The sequence below is a fragment of the Melospiza georgiana genome, chromosome 14 (genome assembly GCF_028018845.1).
Source record: "Melospiza georgiana isolate bMelGeo1 chromosome 14, bMelGeo1.pri, whole genome shotgun sequence".
NCBI classification, from domain to species: Eukaryota; Metazoa; Chordata; class Aves; order Passeriformes; family Passerellidae; genus Melospiza; species Melospiza georgiana.
In genome coordinates, this window is record NC_080443.1 from 5390151 (window position 1) to 5415463 (window position 25313).

Sequence of the window (25313 nt, forward strand, 5' to 3'; positions counted from 1 at the left end):
GCAAACATAAAAGCTAGGGAAAAGTTTAGTTAACTGAAATTCTCTCTTCCCTTCAGTGTGTTCACATGCCTTTGTGCTGCCTGGTTTGGGATAGGATCAAAAATGAACATGCTCTGAGTTTTACTCGTGGGATTTCTGACTTCAATAATACATGTGTATTATTGGAAACCTCATGAGAGTCCATTCTCACTAGTTTCCCAGAACATTTTCTTTCCCAAATTGGTATAAAAGTGCTCTGGAAATGCTTGCACAGACAATGTTCAGCTCAATGGGAGCTCCTGGGTGCTTAACACTCTGTAAAAGTCTGTCATTAATTTAACAATCTGTGTATGGATTTAGGGTCCAGGCTTTGCACGTTTTGTTGGTGGATCAGGGGTTGTGTCTCTGTCACGGTGTCTCAGAAGCTTGTTCCATTGACCCAGTGCATTCTGTAAGTGCCCTTCTCAGGGGGACAAAATGAGGCAGAAATGCCCCTCAGCCTCGTGGCTGCTGCTGTCCCCTCTGCAGCTCCCTCCCAGAAAAGGGGCTGTGGGTCAGAGTGGAGAGGGGAGGAACTCCCTTAATTGCCATGATTTACTGCCATTGGCTTGGCTGCTTGCTCCTGATGCTTCCCAAGGGTAAAAATATCTTTCACCTCAGCAACACTTTCTGCAATTCAGCCCCTTTCTCCCTTCCAGATATGCTGCTTGTCATTTTTTTTCTACCTAATTTCACATCTTAATTTGCTCATTTTGATTATATTTTCCAGAGCATTGACATTGTGACCCTAACTTGAGAGGGGCTCAATAAGCCATCTCTCAAAAAGTCAGAGAGTGCTATCGGGTATCTGCAGTTCCAGGTCAGGCTGTACTATCCTGCTGGCTAGAATTCTTGGAAGTAGTTTTGCTTATGACTGTAGTAAGGTTATAGGCCCACATATTTTTCAGACTACCAACTTCACCCATCCCAAGAGGTGAGTCTACTTCATTACACATTCCCTAAAGAAACAAGCATTTATTATTTAAACTGCTTACATGATGCAGAGTTCTCTGAGCAGCCTCGTGATGGTATTGGTTGAATACCCTTGCTTTGGAGGAAAGAGGAATTCATAAGATGAATGTTGGCAAACTTAACAGGACTTTTTTCTTCCTGGGATTCTTTGGCATAAGTAAAAAAATGATACATTCACTACATTTTCAAGGCTTAACCCAGAACCTTGAAAGGAAAGGTAGCTGGCACTTTCCTTGCTGTCTTGGCAGGGTTTTGACTCTGCTGGTGCACAGGGACTGCCACCTCTTCACGGGTTTCTCCCTGGGGACATTTGAAGTGTTTCTGAAATCCCTGCTGCCCTGAACTCGCTGTTATGAAATGCTCAGCCCAACGTGGATGTTGTGCTGTGTCCAGCGTGGATGTTGTGCTGTGTCCAGCGTGGATGTTGTGCTGTGTCCAGTGTGGATGTTGTTCTGTGTCCAGTGTGGATGTTGTGCTGTGCTTCTCTCAAAGCCAGGCTCTGAGCAGACCCGTGGCTCCTGGACTGGGCTGCCTTGCTCTGGCAAGTGTGTGTTCCAGGCAGGAGCAGAGGGATGGTGGCAAACACCAGGGTGGTTTCTGTGCTTGGTGAGGGCATTGCCATGATGTGCTCATGAAAGCCAAGGGAAAGGCCTCCCTCGCCTCCCCTGGGTCTGAGGTGGAGTGTGAGCAGAGTATGGGACTTAAAGGGAGACCTCTGTCCCCTTCTAGCACATGCTGCTGTATGTTGGTGTTCAAAAATGGACATCTGCCCCATTCCAGAGACCAGTCTTGGCCAAAAGGCAGCTTCTGGCTGTTGTCAGGGAGCTCTAAGCTGTGTGAACATCTTTGTGTTCTCTGGGTCTCTGCCATACCCTCTTGGGGCTTGCAAGCTGCCCTTGGTTCCATGTGTGAGATGGTCTGGCAGGCAGAACCCCAGGTGGGACAGCTGAGAGAGGGCAGTCTCTCCTCCAGCAATGGAAAGCTCTGGTGACAGAGCTGGGCCTGTTGTGCTTCCTTTGTGGTGCCAAAGCACTGAAGAAAGGTAAGGTGATTTCATGAGTTTTCTCTCTGCAAAGTGAATGAGAAAAGACTCCAGGATGCTGTAACATGAGATGGCCCCAACCACACTGTGATGTGCATATTAGATTTCTAGGAATCTTTGGCCTCAGATGGTTTTAAATAACCAGCAACCATAGTTCATAGGTCATCTGCTCTCCTTAGTCTTTGTTTTTCAGGGAAGTTCTTAGTTTACATTTTTATGTGTTTTAAGTAGATCTTAGACTGTACTTTATGTCTCTGTACTTCACGTTCTGTAATTCTTTTTGGGATGTGTTTGAATCAATGATTTGGGTTTTTTTAGGAGCTGGACAGTTGGGAAATAACAGAAGTCTTGGATCAATGTCCACTGAAGTCTGTGGAAAGCTTTATGCCAATTTCAGTTGGCCTTCTGTCAAGTCTTTTAAAACTTTTCATGAATATTTGGAACTATTTTAATGGGTGTGAAATGATATTTAACTCTTCCCTTTTAGTGATTTTTCATCTTGAGCACACTCACATCCACATAATGGTATAGATTTCATGGATTTCTTTGGCCATTGTTTTAGTTAAGAACACAGTGGGTTTTTTAACACCTTATTTTATGTATATGCTCCTAACACTGAATAAGACATTCTGGCTATGAGCAGTATTCCTTAGGAAATATGTGCATGCTTTTTCATACCTCATTTAGTTGACATACTCTTGTTCTTGTGCAAACTGTAATTTAACTTCACATCAGTCAATATTGAGTAGTTACGTTTAGGAGAGACACTGAAGTTCAATTATTCATCTGTTTTAATTCTCAGTTTCATTTTGTTAGGCTTTTATCTCATTATTTGCATCTGGTTTCTGAAACTCCTCTAACTTTAATATGCATAAAGCTGTTGCCATCAGTTTAACTAGCATGTAATCAAAGTGCCTTGTATGAAAACAGAGAAGCCTCAGACACAAGGTCTTTCCAGTCTGGAGTGAGGATTTGTCAGCTCTCAGCTTTGTTAAATTATGGGAGAGAAGTAGGAGTTCTGCAAATCCTTCATTCCCTGTCATTGATCTGCTTTTTATGGAGGGTCTGTGTTTTCTGGAGATGCTGAAACCCCAAAGTGAATTAGGTTTACAGGCTGGTAAGCCGCCAAAGGCTCCACTCCCAGTCTAAGAACACAGGGGAGCAAATGGGAGCAGCCTCTGCTGCTGCCATGAGATGTGTTAGGGACAGATATGTTAGTGACTCTGAAAATTCTTCCTTGTGGATTGAAAATCAGTGGAAAATCTACCTGATTTTGTATAGTTGAGATGATCTTTTTCAGTGGTTTAAACAAATTCTCCTTATTTTTCAATTTATGGTCTATGTTCAATTAAAAAAATCCTTGAAGCAGACACCATGTTGTCATTGCCCTTGTACAAATCTCATTTTGAAATTCTTCTTCCTTTTGAAACACACCAAGAAAACAGAACAAGTTCCTTACCTTGGTGATTACAGCCAGATACTGAGGAATTTCACAGAGGTGTATTGGATCTGAAAATTCCTTTAGCCCAGAGCTAGGCAAACATTTCATAACAAATAACGAGAGGAGGAGGAATGTTGCCTTTTTATCTCTTCTCAACTTTTCCACAAACAAACTACAAGTTCCTCTGAATTATTGATTCAAAATTATTTGCTAACCACACAGGTCAACTTGTGTCTTTCCATTTTCTTTCCAATGGCATGGAATATCCCTTCCAGAAGAATAGCAAATATGTGTTGTGAGGGAAGAAGAAAACAGCAAATTCCAACTGAGCAATCTCTTGGGTGTTCCTTCCCACCATATTCTCACAATTATTGCTATTATTAGTGATAGCCACAGTGGGATACAGAGGGAATAGACAGGAGTCCCTGGCCTTTTTCATGCTGTGTTGTCTAGACTTACAAGAATGTTAGATTTTGTCATCCTGCTTCCTCTCATGTTGTTATAATTGCAGAGAATCTGAAATAAAAATGGAATTTTGACCTATCTGACCCTCTCCTCATTGTGTCCTAAACCCATCGAGGTTAATGGAAAGTCATCCTTGATTCAGGGAAAATCACATGTAATGCATAAAGCTAGAGCAGAAAACCCAATGCAAAAATTTCCACAACAGTTTTCACAATATTTGTTCTGAAGTCTTTGAGCAGGATGAATGCATTTAATCTAACTCACAATTATGGAGATGTTTCATGCATTTGTAGAAAAAATTCCCGGCATACCCAGGAGGACACAGTAACCAAAATCTGGCCTTCAAAAACTGGAATTCCTTCTTGGTGTAAAGCTAGAAAAGATGAATCTGTGCCTCTGAATGAAGATGGAAAAGAGTGAAAAGATGAATCTCCTGCCTCTGTGCCGTGGCATTTCTCAGCTGGCATGTGTGCCAGCCAGCACAGTGGAGCCATTGGCCGACTTTCCTTCACCCAACACTACAATTTCAGAACCTGCAGGAAAAGTACCTGGCAGCTGTTTCCCCACTGCCCGCTTTGCAGTGCTCCAGAGGACTGCAGCTCTGTCTGAAGCCAGGTCAGCATTCTCTGCATTGCTTTGGAATTCCCAAAGTGATTAATTCAATGTGAATGCTTGAAGCCATCCCATGCCTGGAAAAAATGGCAAATGGTGTGTGATTGAATGAGTGTCCAGACTGCTCTGTGGCACTTCTCCTTTCTTCTTGACAACTTCACAACTTCATAAAACTGGATGTTATCAAAAAGAAGGTATCTTTCATTCACACAGCATTTTTCAACTTGGAGGATGAGTTTGATGTAAAACCCAAAGGAAAAATGTCTTGTTGGAGATTTAAGGTCATTTCTGTTGGAAAAAAGTGACTACCTTTGTAAGGCACTCAGTCAGCTATTGCCTCTGTAAAGGTGCAGCAAAATACAAGCAGGGCCCAGAATTCAGTCACTTCTTCCCCCACAACCATGAATTCTCAATCCACCCTTATAACGTTAAATATAGAAATGATGTTCGGGGCTGAGACTTCATGTGCATCAGGGGCAGTTTCTTACAGGAAAATGTAGAACCCCCTTTTTTTTCCATATGGTTCAAATCATTTACAAAATGAATCCTACAGGAATAATTTCAGATGTGGAAGCCTTTAAAATGGGCGAATAAGAACCAGATTCACTACATTTCTCTTTTCCAGCTTGAAAAAAAAAATAAATCTCTTAGCAGTGCCCAATTATCAGTGCATTGGAGATAAAGATTGCCTCTCAGAACCACTTGTAAATTGTGTGATGACACACATCATAAGGATTAAAATATTGGTCATCTTCCCTACAGGAAAGTACTTTGTCATGACCAAATGTGATCTGACATTTGAAATATGCCAACTTATTGCAGTGAGCAGGCGAGTTAAATTCCTGTCAATTATTTAAAACCTGTCTTTTATTGATGGAGGCAACTTTAACCTTCTTTTAGAATGTAAAGTAGATACAGGCTGAGATCCATAATTATGAATTCATGTTGAAGAGAGGAGAATGGGAAAATTGTGTATCAGAATATAATTTGTGTGGGGATGATTATTATTATTATTGTTGTTGTTGTTGTTGTTGCTGTTGTTGTTGTATTTCAGAGGGCAATTAGACCCTCTCAGTTCATAGTGTAGAGTCTCTTCTAATGCCAAAACTGAGATCACAGTGGGACATTGTGAGCTCTGTTGTTGGGTCCCTGTGAAAGGTGCTTATTTTGGGGAGTACTGCAAAGCTGCCTTTGATTTGGATCAGCAGAAAATAATTTCTGTGAAAAGAGTGGAGTAGATGACTGTAGTCTGTTGAGGACCTGTAGATTTTTGATAAATCTTTCCACCTGGAACAGACTTAAAATCTGTTTCTGCATTGGTTTAGTTAATGGTTAAAGCTGTGAAGATTCATATGTAACTTTCAATTTTCACTTGCTTTTCACTGTGTTGAGTTTTCCTCTTGGGACACAGTTCTTAAAGCACAGAAAATTCCACAAATCCTTAAAAACTACAGTGCTTACATTAGGCATCCAAGCTGCTCTCCTTGTCATACCCATGGCATTCAGGCCCTGGGAGGTTGCTCTGAAGAAGAACATTCATTTCGGAAGGGAAGAGGTGAAACATGTGACATGTCTGCATTTTCAAAGATATTTTTGAGGAAGGAGGTTGGAATCATGGTCTTGGAGGACTCAAGATGTGGGGCAAGATGGTTTGCAATTGACATTTGTTTGTCTGCACATATTTTTCTGAAGCCTAAGAGATGTGTAGTCCTCGTGGGATGTCAGTTTTGGCAGGAGGGTGTTGGCACATGGTAGAGCCTCACTGATCCAAACCAAAAATCTGTATCTAGTATTACGTATATAATGTAATAGAATTACCTGATGAAACTTCATTTTGGTTTTTGACTCGGTAAAAAAAGGTGTTTATTACAACATGTTTTACAAAACCAAGAAATGAAATAAAATCGTAACTGATTAATGAGCTGCATGGAAATACTTCCTCAGTGCCACCCACATTTCCCTGGCCCTGATCCTGGAAACACTTCATCACATGTGCAGTTTTATGCACAGATCCTATGTGAAAACTACAGTGTAGTTTTCCCATACTTGTGTCTTTCAGAGATCCAAGAAGGAAAACAATCAGATGCTTGCCTTTACTGATTAGCTTTCCCTTGTAGGAGGGTATACATTTTACATTGTGTTTAAATTATGATTAAATTGCAGGGAGTTGATTACTGAACTATGGTCCTTAGATGTTCAGATGCTTCAGCTTTGTGCTGCTGACCTCTAATGTCATTTTCTACTTGGAATGCCCTCAAGTCTGGGACTCCTGTTTGGTAATACCTTGTTGTGAAAAAGCTGTGAAGCTTAATTCAAATATTTTCTTCTATGATATGTGCACCTATGAGAAGTTGTGTTTTCCAGAAGCGCTTCCTTTTTATGTATATCCTGTACACAAACAAACCTGTACTGTGAAGAATGGGTTAATATTGCACATGAAACTATGCATGCTATTGTGTGAAGGTCCTGTGCTGCAAATCTGTCATGGTTTTAATCACGACACCATCCTGCAATCTCTCTGGTTTGTGTTTTTCCAAATGGGAAACCTTGTCACCTCCAAAAGGAAACGATGCATATTTAAATGGGAAGAATATCCAGATCATAAACTTGAATAATCTGTAACAAACAAACCTGTATTGTGAAGAATGGGTTAATATTGCACATGAAACTATCCATGCTATTGTGTGAAGGTGCTGTGCTGCACATCCGTCATGGTTTTAATCACTCCGCCACACCACAGTCTCTCTGGTTTGTGTTTTTCCAAGTGGGAAACCTGGTCACCTCCAAAAGGAGACGATGCATATTTAAATGGGAAGAACATCCAGATCATAACTTGAATAACCTGTAGCTTGAGTAGCTAACCGGTGTCGAGGTGCAGGTTGTGGTCAGCGTGGGCTCTGCAGGAGGGTCGGTGGCTGTGAGCTGGCAGCCTGCTCTCTAACGGTGCTGCCGTGTCTCTCTGCAGTCGGGATTGATACGCACGCGGCAGATGGAGTTCCTGATCTCCCCGTTACCTCAGCGCCTGGCCCGGGAGCACAACTACACGTCCCCCGCCGGGCACCACCCGCACGTGCTGTACAAGAGGACGGCAGAGGGGCAGGTGCACGGGCCCCCAACCCGGCCCCATCCCAAATCCATCCCCCGGGGCCGGCGCAGGACGCGCGCCCACCCCAGCGCGTACCGCCACGGACGGTTCCAAAAGCAGCACTTTTGTGGACGGCGCAAGAAATGTATGTAAGGAAACTTTCTCTCCTTTCTTGAGGTAGTGGCTGTTTCAGGCTGGGTCCTGTGGTGGTCCCAAGGGGTGCTTCACATCTCTTCACATCCCTTTGGGATGGAGGAGTAATAACTTTAAGTTATATATTTCTAACGTGAAACGCATATGAGAAACTTGAGTTTTGCTCCAAGTTCATAGAACCACCTCTTTTATTAAGCCATCAGAATCACTGTTTAGTTTTTTGTGTGCTTTGCCTAGATTGAAAGATCCCAGTGGTGATTTTTTCTTACATTGACATACTTTTCAGTAAGCAATTCTGCACAGTGATGAATGCCAAGTCCCTGAACTTCTCTCTGTTAGACTGAGGATAAAAAATTAATTAGGCTTGAAGATTGAGAAAAAAAGCTTCAAAATCATTAATTTCTGAGAGGATAGAGAAAAAGTCTTTCAGAACTCACCATTTGATAATGAAATTTTCAGCAACTGAGATCTTCAAAAAGAACCACCCATGTAAAATGTTTAAATAAGATTTTGGAGCCATGTCTTAAAAAATATATTGAAATATATTATCCTGCCAAGATCCATTCTGAGTCCGTCATTAGGCCCTCAAATTGCAGAACATTTTAGAGCCCCCTTGGACCTTATATCTGTACTTTTAGCATTCAGCTGAGTCTTTTTGAAAGCTGATCAGCTTCTGAGCTGAGTTTCTTAATGAGGGTTTCCAGGACTGCAAACAGTACTGAAAACCGTGCCTGAGTCCACTTATATTCTTCCAACTTCCTACAGAAGTTCTGAGAAAATGAGCAGCTTCCTTTTCCAAAGGTGTGTAAGGAAGAAGGAGAAAATAAATAGAAGGGAAGGAATGGGAAAGGAGTTAGTGGGAATGTGGCTGGCTGAGACTGAGGGCTGAAAACAAATGGCTGGTTAAAATTTCAGAGATCCTCCCCCCCAGGTTTAAAAGCCAACCCTCAATTGCCAAATGCACAAGCCTGTGATTCAACCTGTAAATATTTGCCTTCTACTGCAATCCCAAACCGCCTCATTACATCCTCCCTTTCCCTCCTGTCTGGTTTTCCTGCTGCAGAGCAGGGCTGATGGTGCTCTACACTGGCCTATGTTATTTGGATTGTCCACTGTGAGTGTGTGCTTTGTTTACTCTTCCTCCTGTGACTGCTTGTCCAGAATGAAAATTATCCACGTCCTCGAGCTTTTACACAGGGCTTATCCCTCTAATAGAGAGCATTTTGAACACTGTATTTGTATGACCTCCTGGGATGTGAGAAGATATTATTGTTATTCTTGTCTTATAAATGGGTCAGAGACACAGGAGAGGTCAGAAGTAACCAGTGATTCTGGGAACCTAATTGAGAAACTGAATTTTCTTTAAAGTACTTTGTGCTTTTGTAAGTCTACATGTATATCTATTTATTCAATAATTTCACTTACAGCTATGAGCTCTTAGCTGCATATTCAAGCAGGTTTTATGTTAAATGAGGAACGTGCAGTTAGCATCCAACTGTGATGAATTTAGTAAAAGTGATTTACACATCACTGTTTAGGAACTTGATGTCAGACACACTCTTAGGATCTGATTCAGCAAGATGGCATTTAAGTACCTTACCCACAAAACTCTTTCTTTTCACACCCTGTGGTCTTTCCCTTTGTGCAGTTCATACCTGTAACCTTTTTAGAGTAAGAAAGGAGTTCTAAAAAATAACAACTTATTTCCAGACCCAGTCATGATTAATTTATAGAACAAATCAATCTCGTGTTCACTGAATGAAATACAAATAAAATCACATGCCATTGTTTAATTGAGTAGAGGAAAACACAGGATGCAGAAGAAATTACCCTAGTAAAGGGAGCCTTTTTTCTATGAGTAGTTGGTACTTTTTTTTCTTCTTGCTTTTTTTTTCTTTTCTCTTTTTAAGTCTTTACATCATTTTCCTGGTCTTATTCTGAGATCTGGAGTCACATAAATTTGAAATTTTCAGCGAAATCCAATCTGGTCACCTGGAATAAAGTTTCAGCTCAAATGAGCAAAGGGATGGAGAATTCAGGCTGACAAAAGGGGGTCCTCTGATATTAACCCTGCCTAGTCAGGGTTAATTTATCCCAACCTAAGAACTTGCTGAGAAATAAGAGGAAAGAGCACATTGCCACTTGGGTGTCATAAAAATAACTTATCCCATCAACTTGTACATATCATCTTTTAAAATTTCATGTGCAGAGACTTTGTAAGCACTAGAAAAGCCAGTTAATCATCTTCCAAGCTCTTTGTCACAACCTGAATTCTTTTTGATCATGAGAGTTAACTGGAATATAGTTAGTAAAACATGCATGAAACTGCTGCTGCTTAGGTTTTCTGAGTAGCAGTGAGGGTAAATTCTAGAGCAAGGCTCCTCTGCTCCTGCATATATATTCAAGAGCAAAACGTCTCTGCTCATGGATATGTGTGTCCAAAGCACTGGAGCTGCATTGCCTTCAAAGCTGTACCTGGGCACTGATGTGCCCTGAGCTGAGCCCTTCCCTCTTGGGTGAGATCTGTCCTTGTGTCTTGATGTGCTTCCAGAATAGACAAGTTCTTTGAGTTTGTAAGGGATGGTTGTGCATAATGCGTGATACACTTGAAAATCACCCTAACCTGGTCCTTTCTATGTTAAATGCACATCAGGATGCTGAGTTCTTGAAAGCAGACCACCGTTGTGCATTCTGTGGTGTTCTTGATTCCCCAGTTTGGCAGGGTAGAAAGCAGGGTCTGCTTTAGCTCTCTGGAATAAATTTCTGATGAGGAACAGGCAGGGTTCTTTTCATTACCTGAGGCTGCCTCATTTGTCTTGTTACATCCTGTATCAAAAAAACCCAAAAAAAACCATTATTATACAAAGAGTTTGTTATAGTGGCCTTTCAGTTAATTCTTGATGCAAAGGCAGTGTAGGTTGATGCAGAAGAACCTGTGGATGGATAGCAGGAGCACTGTAGGATGTGGAAAATGGATTTCTCTTCCTGATTTCTGGTTCCCTGAAGAACTGGAGAAGAAACCAGCTGTGCTACTGCCTGTGCTGCACCTGCACAGAGGGAGAAAATTCTCCCTAGAGCTGGGATGGGCACTGCCTGTTGTCACACCATCCTTGGTGTTGCCTGACTCTATAAATACATTCCCAGCAGGAATAATCTCCTGGCAGTTTGTCATGGAAGGCCAGTGTCAGTCCCAATATCAGGCTGGCAGGAATTTACTTGTGGTGTGTATCTGATTTCTGTACTGCCCGTGGACATCTGTTGTGGAAAGAACTTTTTTGCCAACTGCTATGTAAGTAGCACATGCCAAACACCTCAGGAAGTTATCAAAAGGACAGGAAAAATGCAGATACTCTGTTAAAAATTCTGTTGTGTGTTTTTGCACAGATGCTACCATTTTTTTAGATTAATTCCTTGTTTTAAACTGCTCATTGAATACGAATGTGGTTCTCCCATTTCCTTCTCTCCCTGTAGCAGTCCTTCCCTCAGGAATGAATCAGGTCTTTTTTAATAAATATGGAAGAACTCAGCCAGAAGTATTAAATCACATGCTATAAAAATAATCTAAGGCTTTAAACCTGTGATACTTCATTTTCTGATGAAACTGTTCATGGGTGATCTGAACTCTTTCCAAAACAGTTTTATTTCCTTTTAGATGCCCCCAAGCCACCCACAGAAGAGACCTACATTCGCTCAGATGAGTACGGGACTTCTGCGAGGTTCAAAAGATCATCTGCTAAAATTCAGAAAAATGGAAGTCTGAATGTTGAAACCCTTGTTGTGGCAGATAAAAAGATGTTGGAGAAACATGGCAAGGAAAATGTAACAACATATATCCTAACAGTCATGAACATGGTAAGGTGGGGTGTCACTGAGGCGTCTTTCCTCTGGGGAATATTGGTGTGTCAGAGTGGGATCTTTCATTAGACAAATACTGATGACAACAAGAGCAGAGACACCTCATGCAAGCCTTTCTTCAAGCCTCATCTAATGTAGTACTTCATCAAAATCCTTTAAATACACATCTTTAGAACATCACAGCTCTGGCAACAGTACTGTAAAGAAAAATAATTAGAAATTATTTAAAATGTTAAATTTTAAAATGCTTCCTGTATAGTAGATAAAAGACGGATGCTCCAAAATTGACGCTTTCATTTAATATCATGAAGCTTTATCTTTTTCATCTCACGTCTCCTAGAAACACTTATTTGAGAAAGCACAAATATATTTCTATAAAATTGATATCATTTGACTAGAAATATGTTTTCCTGCATGGCCTTGCTGTTTACTTTTGTACTGCAAAACTTGAGCTTGAATTTGGCCTTAATTACACTTGATCCAGGAGAGCAAGAACAGATCAAAGCCCATTGGAGTCAATAGAAGGTTTTTGACTAAGTATAGTTTGGGACATAATTGCTTCTGGTTTGAGCTCTTTTGGGTTAATCCTACAAGGTGTCTAACTCCATAAGTTAGTACTGAAAATTGAAGTCCAAGATAATAACTCAGTACATATGTTTAATCTATTAAAAAATGATTATGCATGTAGGTGATATTTCCTCTCCCATAATCATTGCAGGTCTCTAGTCTGTTTAAGGATGGAACGATTGGAAGTGATATAAACATTATTGTTGTGAGCCTGCTTCTTTTGGAACATGAGCCTGTAAGTTGTGTCAGAATTTTTGTGTGAGCTACTTCATTTGCTGCTGTTCATTGGGAGCATTGGGTGCTCCCATGTTGTGTGCAGGGAGGTTTCTTAAGGCATAGAGTGTGAGAACAAGATTAAAACTGCCAAAATCTCCAAAATGACACTTTCTGCTTTTCACTGCTTCTTGGGTTTTGATTCTAAATTCTTCATTTAATATAAATATTCTTTAGAAACATTGAAATGCTTCCAGTAAGATAAAACCTAACATTTTCGAGCGTTTCCTTGAGGAGAAATGGCTGGAATGAGAAATCTATTTAATGAGTATTTAAATAAATGGAATAATTTTGAACTGGGCTTTCCAAGGTGTGGTGATCAGAAGTGGCAAGGAGTCAGAAGTGCCAAACTGAAGAAAACATGTAACAAAAGTTGGGAGCAGAGCCAATTCTTGTGTCAAGGGTGATGAGACAAAAAAAGACAAAAATCACTTTTGCTGAAGAGAAACTTGTGAAGGGTTGAGCTACTTGGATAATACTCTTCTTCCCCAGCAATTACAATACATTATCATCACAATATTGAATATGGCTTGGTGTTCAGCATTCTCAGAAATCAAATATATTTGTACATTAATTCCAGCCACCAGCTTTGGAAATATCTATGTTTCTGGGGAGAGGCCCAGTTTTGTTTTACAGTTGTAAGAAATTCCCTCATCAGCTGACTCAGCCATCACAGACAGTTAACATGGGAACACATAAGCTGATGTGGAACAAATATGAAATATTAACTCCCCTTTCCCTAAGCAGCTGTTACTCTTTCAATCTTTCTCACGCGCTGCTGGAAACACCTTGTCTGTGTGTCTGTGTGTCTGTGCGTCCATCCCTCCCTGCAGGGCGGGCTGCTGATCAACCACCACGCTGACCAGTCCCTGAACAGCTTCTGCCAGTGGCAGTCTGCCCTGGTTGGGAAGAACGGGAAGCGCCACGACCACGCCATCCTCCTGACGGGCTTTGACATCTGCTCCTGGAAGAACGAGCCCTGTGACACTCTAGGTGTGACACCAAACCACGGGTGGGACACCTGGGCCTGCCCACAGCACGAGCTGAGCTGGCTTCAAGTATAAAAGTGCCCTGTGACACTCTAGGTGTGACACCCAAACACGGGTGGGACACCTGGGCCTGCCCACAGCAGGAGCTGAGCTGGCTTCAAATAGAGAGTCCATTTTTGCACATTGTGTGTCTTGATGTTGGTCTTCTTGAAGAGGACAGGACAGTATTATTTTTGGATTGTCACCTCTTCAAGGAATATTTTTTATTTTGAGAATATTTCTCAATTTTTGTTTCTCTATTATTATTATTTATTTCTCTGTTTATTATTATTTCTCTGTTTATTGTTATTTATTTCTCTACTTTTATTTCTCTATTTATATTTCTCTATTTTTATTTTCTTTCTGTGACTGCTTGCAGGTTTTTTTTTTGCATGGGATTCCTCCCTAATTGGAGAGCAGTAAAGGCATGGTGGGGTGGGTTGAGGGCAGAATAATTTTTACAAATAAAGTGTAGTTGGAGAGGTTAGATTTGATTTATACTTTTTATATAGGAGTTCCTTAATTGTCAAATAAAAGTCTGCTGTAATTCCTCCATGATAAACCTGATGGAGTAGACAAGTGTCTCTGTGTGCCAAAATAAACTGGCTTATTAGGACCAGTGCAGATGATATGTGAATTTGGAATTCTGTAGAGGAACAAGCTATTTTACTGCTTCCTTCCTTCCATTCCTCCAGGATTTGCACCCATCAGTGGCATGTGCAGCAAATACCGCAGCTGCACCATTAATGAGGACACAGGCCTTGGACTGGCTTTTACAATTGCTCATGAATCTGGACACAAGTAAGTTTCTTCTTCTGTAAACAAATATGTAAGTGAATTGAAACATTGCCTATTTAATATAAATCAGTTAAATACAGATCATTTGGATTGGCACATTCTAAATATAAATCATTTGGAAGCCCAGGGAGTGGTCATGAACAGGGTTCCATCCAGCTGGGGGCTGGTCACCAGTGGTGTTCTGCTGGGCTCAGAACAAGCCAGGCCTCTTTAATACTTTGAGATTCCCACACTGCTCCCATATTCTGGTGGACAAATCCATTCTGGTATCCCTGTGGTAGCTCCATAAAGAGAGGGGTTGCTGCAGGTTACTGCAGCTTCACTGGAGAGGGGTGATCTCTCTGAGTCTCTTGGAGGTCTCCTTTTCCCAGAAAATCCAGTTTTTCATAAAGAACTTTGAACCTGTCTTTTGTTCTCTCTACCTGTTTAATGAGTGATTTGCTTAAAACCCACCTTTGTATGGTTTCTGCCTTTTTGTATTTATGTCCATTGGATTTCCATTTGTTTTCTACTGTAGAAAGACTGTAATTTTCTTAGAACCTGGTGTCTCTCATAAAAAACCAGTAATAATCTTTCGTGGACCTTCAGCTATTCTTCAGATTGTTGAATTAAATCTAAACAAGGGGATCAGGTTTTGTTCTGCTGTTTTTTCTCCCAATAATTTTGAGTTACCTTTCCACAACTTTGTGCATGGTTTTGACTTCCAGTTTAGCACAGTTCAAGCTGGAGCCTGTCTCCCCACTGGCAGTAGAGAAGCAGACTTTCTCTGTGTGGGACAAACCTAACATCAAGGCTTAGTTAAAAGGTCTTTATTTTTCAGCAACATAAATGCCCAGAAAACCTTTGGAAAGCAGTGGTGCTGCATTCTGCTGATTGGTCAAGGCATGAAGCCTTCCCATTCTGCCTGACTGCTTCAGCACTATTCAGTTTTCATTGCACTGATGTGCTCTGCAGTGCACACCATGACCTAATGTCTACACGAGTGACCCTTTCACAGGTTTGTGTGCATCTGAAGGGAAGCAAGGAATTAAAGAGTAATCCAGCTGCCACTGAGGCCTGTGGGAATTGTGCCAAAGCATTCAAAGAACCAGATATGCAATGTGAATATTGTGTGATCCTCCTGTCAAGCTAATGCAGTTTCACTGACCTCAGTACATTTTTAATGCCCTTCCATCAGTATTAGGGGAGAATGAGGCCCATAGCTTATTTTTCAAGAATTATCCCATTCAGTCTCTTGATGTTCTCTTCCCTTTTTATTTCTTCTTATTTACTTTGAGAGAGTCAAACTGGAATTTTTTTTTTTTTCTTTTTCACCACTGCCTTTGATTCACATATTATTCCACCTTTCCTTGGTACACTTTCATGCTCCTAATAAAATGCATTTTATCTCTTGGGAAAAGCCTGTGCCAGAGACAAAATGTCTTTATGATCATTTGTCATGTTCATGGTCCTGAGACTACCTGAAATGTGATGTGAGACAACAGAAGTTTGTTTCTGTGATACAGAGATTCTTGGAAGGAAAAAATCTGTGACAGCTTTGGGGGTGCTGAGGTGCGCTGTGAATGTATTAACCAAAGGTTTCACAGGGGGTAATATCACACTCTGTGATCCACTGAAAGCTTCAGTGGTTAAACATTTTTCTGTTTTGTTAGACATTTTAATGATTTTCTAAAGTTTGTGTTTTTACCTGAAACCTTAATGGCTCCTCTGGGTGTTCAAAGCCCATTGTGTCAGTGGGATATAAACTGGGGATTCTCTGGCTGCAGAGCAGGGGAGCACAGTGTTTTATGAAGGGCTCTAAAACACTGGCTCAATTGGTACTTTTTTTGTCCATTTATAGGAAGAGCCATATATTTTAGGAAGTTTGGAGCCTCAGCTGGTGGCAACACATGCAGTAACTCTGATGAGCCTGTAATGATTTATAGCAGGAGAGGCTTGAGTCCAGTAAATGAGATATTCCCTGCACATGCACAGATTACATTTATAAAGTCGCCAGTGTTCTACAATATTGAAGTAACAGATGATGAAATTTCTATCCCAAACACATTGAAATTCACAGATGTCCCATACAGTCAGTAAAATCAGAACAGGGAAAGGAAAACCTCTAAAAATTATCTTTATTACATCAATAAAATCCCTATAATTTGTAATTATAATGTGATTTTTTTATTATTGCTTATTATTTTTTATATCATCCTAACCTCTCCTAGTGAAAGCAGGACCTCCTGATGCTCAGACTGAGCAAAACACCCCATAAGAGGCAGTTTTCCTAGTAAGAGGCACTATTCACATTAAACAGTTCCAGTCTAGACAAAATGACACTGTATAACAAAGGTGAGGAAACCAATGTGATTTGCCTGAGATAATATAGCAAGTTAGTGGCTAAAATTAGAAAAAATAATATTTTTGTATTCATACTTCTGTATTCTATTCATTCACACCCATTTCATTTGCTACAGCTGGAGCTCTGTAGCTCTTCCCCCTGCTCAGGAAGGCAGTTTTGGTGTGTAAAGCACATTCCTGTGGGTGGTGTTTCCCTGGATTGTGATCTCCACAGCGTTCGTGTCAGCAGGCATTGTCCCTGCAGGGACAGGCTCACTCTGCTGTGCAGGTTGTAAGCTGGCAGATCCCTAGGAAAGGACAAGTGTGGCTGAACACAGGATCTGTGGTGTCCATCCACCCCACCATGGGACTGTTCTGCTTTGGGAAATGGGTGCACTGGGAAACCCTGGCACAGGCTGCAGCTCCTCTGTGCAGTGCCCTGTCACTGCCTCCCTGTGCTGCACCAGTGTGGCTCTTCCTTGGAGCCTGACCATCCTTTCCCATCAGTGTGGGGTGACAAAAATTGCGGCTAATTAAAACTTATACCAATGCTCATTTGAATGGTGCATAAGTTTTCATCTCTTTGGAATGACTGGGATGAACTCCACCTTCCCTGTGATGTTCAAGCATAGAGCTTTTACCCAAAAAGTGTTTCTTTTCCCCCATATCTTTTCTTGCTTCTGTTTAATCTAGACTTTCTCTCTCCCACCTGGTTCTCTTTCCAGCTTTGGGATGATTCATGATGGAGAAGGAAATGCTTGTAGAAAAGCTGAGGGAAATATTATGTCTCCCACACTCACTGGAAACAATGGAGTGTTTTCTTGGTCTGTGTGCAGCAGGCAGTATCTCAACAAATTTCTCAGGTAGGTCAGATGTAAATCTGGGCCAGTGCCAGGGAATGCAGCTTTAGAAATTGGGCTTGAATTCTTGAACAGCATAAAAATTACTGAAGTGTGAAATTCTCCTGCTTTAAAATGTGCTCAAACCCTTGCAGTGTGTGAGCCCACAGGCTCGGGCTGCTGCAGCAGTGAGGTGGTGTGGCCTGGAAGGGCTTTTTTGTCCTGCCTTGTTTCAAAAGCAGGAGCTTCACCCTCCAGGAGTACCCTGCAGTAATGACTGGCATGTCATTCTTTCCCAGGCATTCCTGTCAGCAGCTGGGTTTATTAGAGAATGAGTAGGAAGCGTACACAAAAGAGGGCAGACTCAGTGGTACCAAAGTCATTACAAAATGTAAATTAACATCAGTGGCCTTTCTAACTGGAGTTTCTCTCCTGATCTAGCTCATGTCACCAGTAAAGGCCATTTTACATTTTTCACATCCTGTTTCTGGGAGAAACAAAAAAGGAGAAAGGGAAGGTTGTCAGGTTTTTTCCCAGTGTATTGTCATTACTCAGTGATGCCTTCAGAGGAACTGTTCTTCAATCACTGTTTAATTCATGATTACATTAAACTTTCCCTTATTTTATTTTGTTATTCATGGGTAGAATATATAGAAATACTAAAAATTGTGTAGGAAGTATTTTGAGCAAGAGCAACACAGGCATTTTAGATATTAATTCCTTACAGTGAGAAGCAGGCACCTTGGTAGTTATGTGGATCTGGTCCTTGAATTCCCAGTCAATATCTTTGAGTAGCAGTCAGAAAAGGTAAAAATGGAGTTCTGGGGCTTTTTTCATGCTGCAGTGATGAAATATATTTTTTGTACAGAAGTGAATTGCACGTTAAAAAGTCATTTGAGCCCTCCATGCTGCCATATGGTCCCAGAGACTGACACTTGGAGGCAAATCCAGCATGGAGTGACCTTCTGTGCACAGGGGCTGCCAGGCAGAGAGGAAGGGGAGGAGGTGGAGCTGGGAGCTGTGCTCTGCACAAACCAAAGCACACACCCTGCTGCAGCCTCCTGGAGCTCCACACAGGGCAGATGCTGCAATGGGACGCTGAGCCTGCTGCTTCTGCTGGCTCCTCGTTTGGGGAATCCACTGATGAGAAAGAGGCAGAGGAGGGCAGCTTGCTCTTGGTTATCCAGGAATACAGGGAGGCAAGGAATTTGGCATCACTCCTTCTTGTTGTCACAACAGCCCCAAAGCCTGGAAATTGCTGCTTCCTTAAAACTTTGCAGGTCAGGCTACCAACAAGATGTCAAGAACTTTTGGCTCCTACACATAGATATTCTTGTTTCAGAGCATACCTCTAAAACGAGTTAAAGGCACTGTATGCCATATGTATTTGTGCTGGTCTGTAGCAAATTAAAATATTTTGATGTCAAGATCATAGTCCTGATTAATTTACCTTCTCATTATAGTACAGCTCAAGCTGCCTGCCTGATTGATGAACCCAAGCAAACAGGACAGTATAAATACCCTGACAAACTGCCAGGGCAGATCTATGATGCTGATACCCAGTGCAAATGGCAATTTGGAATGAAAGCAAAACTGTGCAACCTCAGCTTTGTAAAGGTACCTATCCATGCACTTTTGGGAATTTACAATGGCATGAGAGAACTGCAGTACACTGAAAAAGTACAAGTACAGGGCTCTGCTGAGGCCTGGGCTATTTCTCTGCCTTATCTGGCTTGGCAATTTGCTTTGAAGGTACTGGCCTCTTTTGAGGAATATCCCAGCCCCAGGGGAGTTTCAGAAGGAAATGTGTTCCTTCCAGGAGTCATAAGGGGGGCACTTGAATCCACACGAGCCATGAACCCTTGCCTGCTGTGCTAAGGGAAATTAGCAGGCAGTGGAGTTTTGATCAAAGCTTGTGTGGGGTAAGAAGGACTCAGTTTCTTGTGTTTTACTTTGATGACAGCAAAAAGTCTGGGGGAGATCTATGGGGTTATTTTAGAGCAATGAAATGTAACTTATACTCTTGACTTCGTGATGGATGATTAATTTAGATTAACCTATTGTTTTAATGACTGTTACACTCCTTACTGGTCTCTTCAGAGAGGGCATTTTTAAAAATAAGCTGGAGTGCTCATTCTGAAAAAAGATATGGTAATTTCTTTTACTCCTGTTATTATCCTGGAGTATTTTGATTTATTATATACTAACTACATTATTCAAGGGCTGGCAGCTGTGTTTCTTCCACAGCTAATAGACAAGGAAGAGGGAGTGAACAGCACAGTGCACAGAATGCCTTTCCAGATATCTTCTGTGGTTTAGAAAAATCTTGTCTCTTCACAGTGTTATAGTCCCTGCAGACACGATGAAATTTTAGCCATGAACATTTTAACACTGTTTGTATTCTATTATAATCTCACACTCAATATAATTTTAAGAAATATATAGTGAAATAGTGCATAAACAAGAAGGCACATCTGTGCTAGGAAACTTTAACCCAGGCTTTTCCAAATTCAGACAAGTTTATTTATATGTCTTTTAAGGTAGCAAAAGCATGTTTCATTGGGTACTCTTTTTAAATACCAGGAAATAATGGAAATTATGAGCACTATAGTGAGTACTATTTCCTTTTCAGGATATCTGCAAATCCCTTTGGTGTCACAAAGTGGGTCACAGGTGTGAGACAAAGTTCATGCCCGCAGCAGAAGGAACAGCTTGTGGCATAAGTATGGTAAGTTGCTTTATAAATAAAATATTGTCATCCTAACTTGAGTTTAGACTGTGTTTGGTCAAATACAAGGTCCCATCAAGACTAGATTTAGCTAGATCTCTCCAGATTTGCCATCCTGGACTTTGAGATTGCTTTGTAAATTATTCCACTGTGATGCATACTCAGGATTTTACCTCCCAGTGGTACCTGGCTGATGGCAGGGCCTGGTGCCTCTCCCAAGGAGCTGTGGGATCAGATATCTCTGGTAAATATAAATCAGTAAGAAAATACATGAATTATAACGGGAGTTAGATCAATGTTTCCAATTCCACTCTGATATGAGCATAGCTGAAGCCATACTGTTTGCTGTATAGACTAAGACCATATTTTCATCAGAGATAACCACTAAAAGAGCTTATTTGTTAGAGTCAAACCTCCTAATTTAAACCTCCACTCATCTTATTTGTTTGTATTTACCCTCATTTTTTTGCATTTATTTGAGTTGAACCTTCTTATTTATTCTCATTTATAGTTATGTAAAATATTTTCTTTACCTGACAGATTTCTTCCAGCAGAACATTGCTTTGATTTTGAAGTTACTGACAAATATTCTATTTTGCTTTTTCTCTTTGTGCAATATTTCCAAATTGAATCATGAAAGGAGCAGAATTCTGGGAGGCTGTGTGTAAATTAGATGGGAAGTGTTGAGGCTCTGCAGCTCAGTGTCATAAAGTAACATGGGTTTTTGGGGGAAGAGTAAGGTGAAAAAGCACTCTTCAAGAGCACAGTTTTGAAAATTTGCTACCCCAGGGATCTTCAACTCAAAACTTGGACTGATATTAGAACATTAGTAATGTGTGCCACTGTATGGATCAATGTCCCGCTGCAGAGTCCTTGTCCTGCTGTGCGCCATTCATTGAGTTCAGCGGGCGACCGCGTTAGGATCAAGCATTAGAGCTTTTAAATGTTGGGTGATTTTTTCCCTTTTGTGCCTGTCCCAGGGTGTGCTGACTGTGTTTGTGTGCCTGTCTCGCAGTGGTGTCGCAGGGGACAGTGTGTGCAGTACGGGGAGCACGGGCCCAAGCCCGTCCATGGCCAGTGGTCCGCCTGGTCCCAGTGGTCCGAGTGCACGCGCACCTGCGGAGGGGGCGTCACCTACCAGGAAAGACACTGCAATAATCCAAAGTAAGGCACAGATATGGAAAGGTCGTGTTTGTGCTCCATTCGTGTTCCTAGGGCAGGAAATGAGCACAGTCCCCATTTCTGCAGGGGATGTTTGTAATGCTTTCTCCCGTGTCCAGCACGAGCAGCCGGGGGGGCAGACACTTCTGTGCCCTGGCACCAGAAAGCAGAGCCTGGCTGCAGACTGCTGCAGCTCGTCAACATCCCCACTTGCTTCCTTTATTTTGGGATGCTACAGTTTATCAAATACCTGCAGATCTAAGGAAACACTGTATAGACACTTTTACATTGTACACTTTTACATTTTACATTTAAGGAAGCACCACACGGACATTTTTTACCCCTAAAAGCCCAAGATCAAGAGAAAAAGATCTTAAAAATCATTAAGACTTCTCCTGAGATCACATTATCCAGGATGATAAGGACAGATGTCTTTGCATGTCTGTCTTTGCATGTTCTTTGCATTCTTTTATATTTCATGAGTCAAATGAAAGTTGCTGAACTCTGGAATGGTGTGCTAACTCATGAAACATTTCTTTATTTGTCTCTAATGAATATCTTATCTCTGTAAATACTATTCATTATAATAAGCATTTCAAAGTAAATTAAAAGTGTTAGCTGACCAGCATCTTTCCCAAGTACTCAACTCACTACAGCTTACAAGAAAAGAAAGATTTCCCTGTTCTATTTCATACATAAATTCAGCAGACATAGACACATGTATTCCTCATTGCACACAGTAAAAGCAGCATTTAAACTGCAGTAATAAAAAACAGAGAAAATATGACACAGTTTATATGAGGCTGTAAAGAAGCCTCTCATCTACTATACAGGGCTGCAGTATAATATCCATGCTTCATATACTGTGTTATAGGAGAATGTGAGTTAGTTAAAATAGTCTTTATTACCCTCAGTCAAGCCAATTTTTACAGATCTGTAGCAGAGTGTTTTGTCGAACTTTTTTGCTGTTTCTCAGTTCATTTTCATAAATAAAATTACTTGGATATTTTCCTTTGTTAAGCAGTTCAGCACAAGAATGCAGGGTCTCAGAGGCCATATGTATATATTTTGGTTTTCCTGCTTTGGTCCCTGCTTTTCTTGCTGAATGGGTATGGCTGCACATTGTTCTCTGCATTTCTGCATAAACTCCCCCTTGCTCTCCTTGTGTGACAGGAGAATGTCCAGTAGTGGAAATGGTTCAGTTTGGTGCATGATGTGATTGATAAAGATTTCTGGGAGGTTCAAACAGAATCTCTTCACCATGAAGCGTGGCATCTGCTGTAGCATTTAGAACTTTCCTTCAGAGTGAACTGTCTGTTCTAATGAAGTAAGAATTGATGTCACCGAGTCATACTTGCTACCAGAGCTGGATCATGTTTTCACTAGATTTAATTCCATTATATTAGTAATAATCCAGTTAGGGCAAAGAGAAAATGGTATAATTCTCTCCCAGAGTTACATTGATGGAATGACAGGAGTACAAATAAGGCACACAACAGTGCACAAATGTCCAGGTAGCTGTGTTTGACATCACAGCATTTTGTATGAATGTGGAATCAGAAGAAAAATAATATCATCTGTTTTCAATGCCGCACAGAATGATTTAAGGACTAGTCCCTGTTCATTTTTAACCTCTAAAAAGTCACAATGATGATTCCTTTCTTTCTGAATTTCTGAAATGTATTTCAGATGTTTATATATTTTGATACATATATGTATGTTATTTTATATGTTATATATTTATGTCACTTTTCCTAATCCAGATTTGTGTAGGAGCTGATGTTTGTTTTGTTCAAAAGCTTGATAGATGATTTTGGATAGCGAAATTTTGAAAATGACAAAGAATGTCATTTCTGCAAATTAGATTAGAACAAGGGTGTGGATCTGTGAAGAACTGACTGGACTCTAAAATGAAATCACAATGATTGACATCTTATGAATATTGATGGAAATATCTCAGTTTCTGGTGATTTAAAAGTGACCCACGTTACCAGAAATTTAAGGGCAAGTGAGGAAGACAGCATGAGGCTGCTGGGTGTGAAAATCTTGTTACCTGTGGGAGTTTGTGAAATCCTCTTGCAAATAATATCCAACCAATTCAATTCCCGTCCTCCTGCCAATTTTCAGGCAGCCCTTGTGACCATGCCCCAGCAGCTCTGGGTATGGCTTTGGAATTCCCACTGGAGCTGAGCACAAATTCTCACTGACAAACACCCAGGGGATCGCCTGCCGTCCACAGAGCTGGGCAGATTTGCTAAAATCATTATGTTCCTGTAAATTGTCACAGTGTAATTTCATGGATCTGGTTTTCATACACCACAGCACTGTACAGTTGAGGTACTTTTCCAAGATAGAAATTGATTGCATAATTTAATGGTTTGGCTGGGAAAGAACCCGAAGAGTGCCCGAGAGATTTAAATGAGTACCTGAATCATATCTGTGGGACTGCATCCTACACCTCACAATAGTGCATTGTTCAGCAGAGCACAATGGAGTTGTAGGCATGTGTGCAGTCAAAAGACTGAACCAAAACTGCTTGAACACACTTTAGAAAATCTTTTGTATATAACATCTGTAATGGTGATTACAGAAAATGTGAGATGTAAACCGATGCAACTTAATGATGACATTTAAAATACTTCTAAAAAACAAATACTGTGAAAGGCATTGTAGACCTTTCAGATTCATGCAGATTAATAAAGCTTTGTGATACTATCATAATATTGGCACAAGATCAGCAGAAGGGTTCTTACATGAAATTAAATGATTACAAAAAGTGAAAATGAGGAGTCTGGAATTTCAGAGTCTTAATTCATTTGGTATTGCATGAAATACTTTCTTTGATCGCATGAATTTCAGGATTTCTCACTTTGTGTTGTGTTGCAGTGAATGCCATGGTTTAGGAATTCTACCCCTAAAAGGGTACCCTAGAATTAATTTAAGCTACTCTTGTAGCATTTTAGTGTTTGAGTCTTATATGGAGTGGAGTAATTACCATTTTGCACTCAGACTCCTTTTCCAAATCTATATTTGGAGACTTTTCTTGTTGGCTTTTCTCACCAAATTTCTCCCTTTTCCAATTATCCTCAGCCAGACCTGATGCAGGCCACCCTGTTTGTGCCAGTTCTGGAGGGGGTCACAGAGGGGTCACAGCTTTAGGCTGTGTCTGTACTGGGGGAACTGTACCACTACAGAAATACTGGAATGTCCTTTGTGCAGGGCATCCCACTCTAAGTGTGGATGCACCAACAGCTTTCAGTCCCGAAACCTACTGGTGTTTCAAACATCCTGAAGAAAAGCATGATTTCCTCAGTGTGGATAACAGTATTTCCACAGGAATTTGTATTTGTAGATCTCCATCTCTTTTCCTGTGAATTACTTAACTCCTACTGACATCTTGTTGGTAAAAATGAAGGTGGAGAAGTTTCCATGGTTCTCAAGCCAACAGCTTCAGTAATGGGAATGTACTGTAATATTAAAATGCTGTAATGGAGCTGGGAAACAGAATGCCTCTTTCAGAGCTTTCTTAGTTTGGAGGAATTTTGTCCCATCCTTAAATGCAAGAGTGCGGCTGGAAATCATGATCTAGCCATAAATAATTCTATTATATTGCTTATTTGGTGGCATTTACTTGGAAAGAGGTTGTTTCTTTTCCTTACACTAAAGCAGATTTGTTCTCTGGGGTTGAAGGAGGTCAAAAATCCTCCATGTGCTGAAGCTGTATAGAAAGTCTGTAGGGAATGGAGTCAGCACCCAACAGCTTGGCTGCCCTAACTCAAAGCTCTCACCAATTGTACAAAGTCAACATAAACACTCCCTGATTTCACTGATGTTCCATATCCTCCCTGCCCTTCACAGGCTGGATTGCCACCAGCTAGGACAGAAAATTTGGCTTTAAGGCCTTCACCATCATATCCAGTATCAGTGTAGCTGGCAGGTGACCTCAGGAAAAGT

At 41.0% G+C, this 25313-nt stretch overlaps 1 protein-coding gene across 1 annotated transcript in view; it reads left to right on the forward strand.

Moving 5' to 3' along the window:
* The window catches only part of ADAMTS18 (ADAM metallopeptidase with thrombospondin type 1 motif 18), a 77309-nt gene that overhangs the window by 20576 nt on the left and 31420 nt on the right, over nt 1-25313 (forward strand). Inside the window, exons 4-12 of the mRNA XM_058034124.1 lie at nt 7516-7780; nt 11441-11640; nt 12362-12445; nt 13317-13476; nt 14207-14312; nt 17357-17494; nt 18934-19087; nt 20103-20198; nt 21214-21362. Of these exons, the coding sequence (XP_057890107.1) occupies nt 7516-7780; nt 11441-11640; nt 12362-12445; nt 13317-13476; nt 14207-14312; nt 17357-17494; nt 18934-19087; nt 20103-20198; nt 21214-21362 (1352 nt within the window). The remainder of the gene's footprint in view (nt 1-7515; nt 7781-11440; nt 11641-12361; nt 12446-13316; nt 13477-14206; nt 14313-17356; nt 17495-18933; nt 19088-20102; nt 20199-21213; nt 21363-25313) is intronic.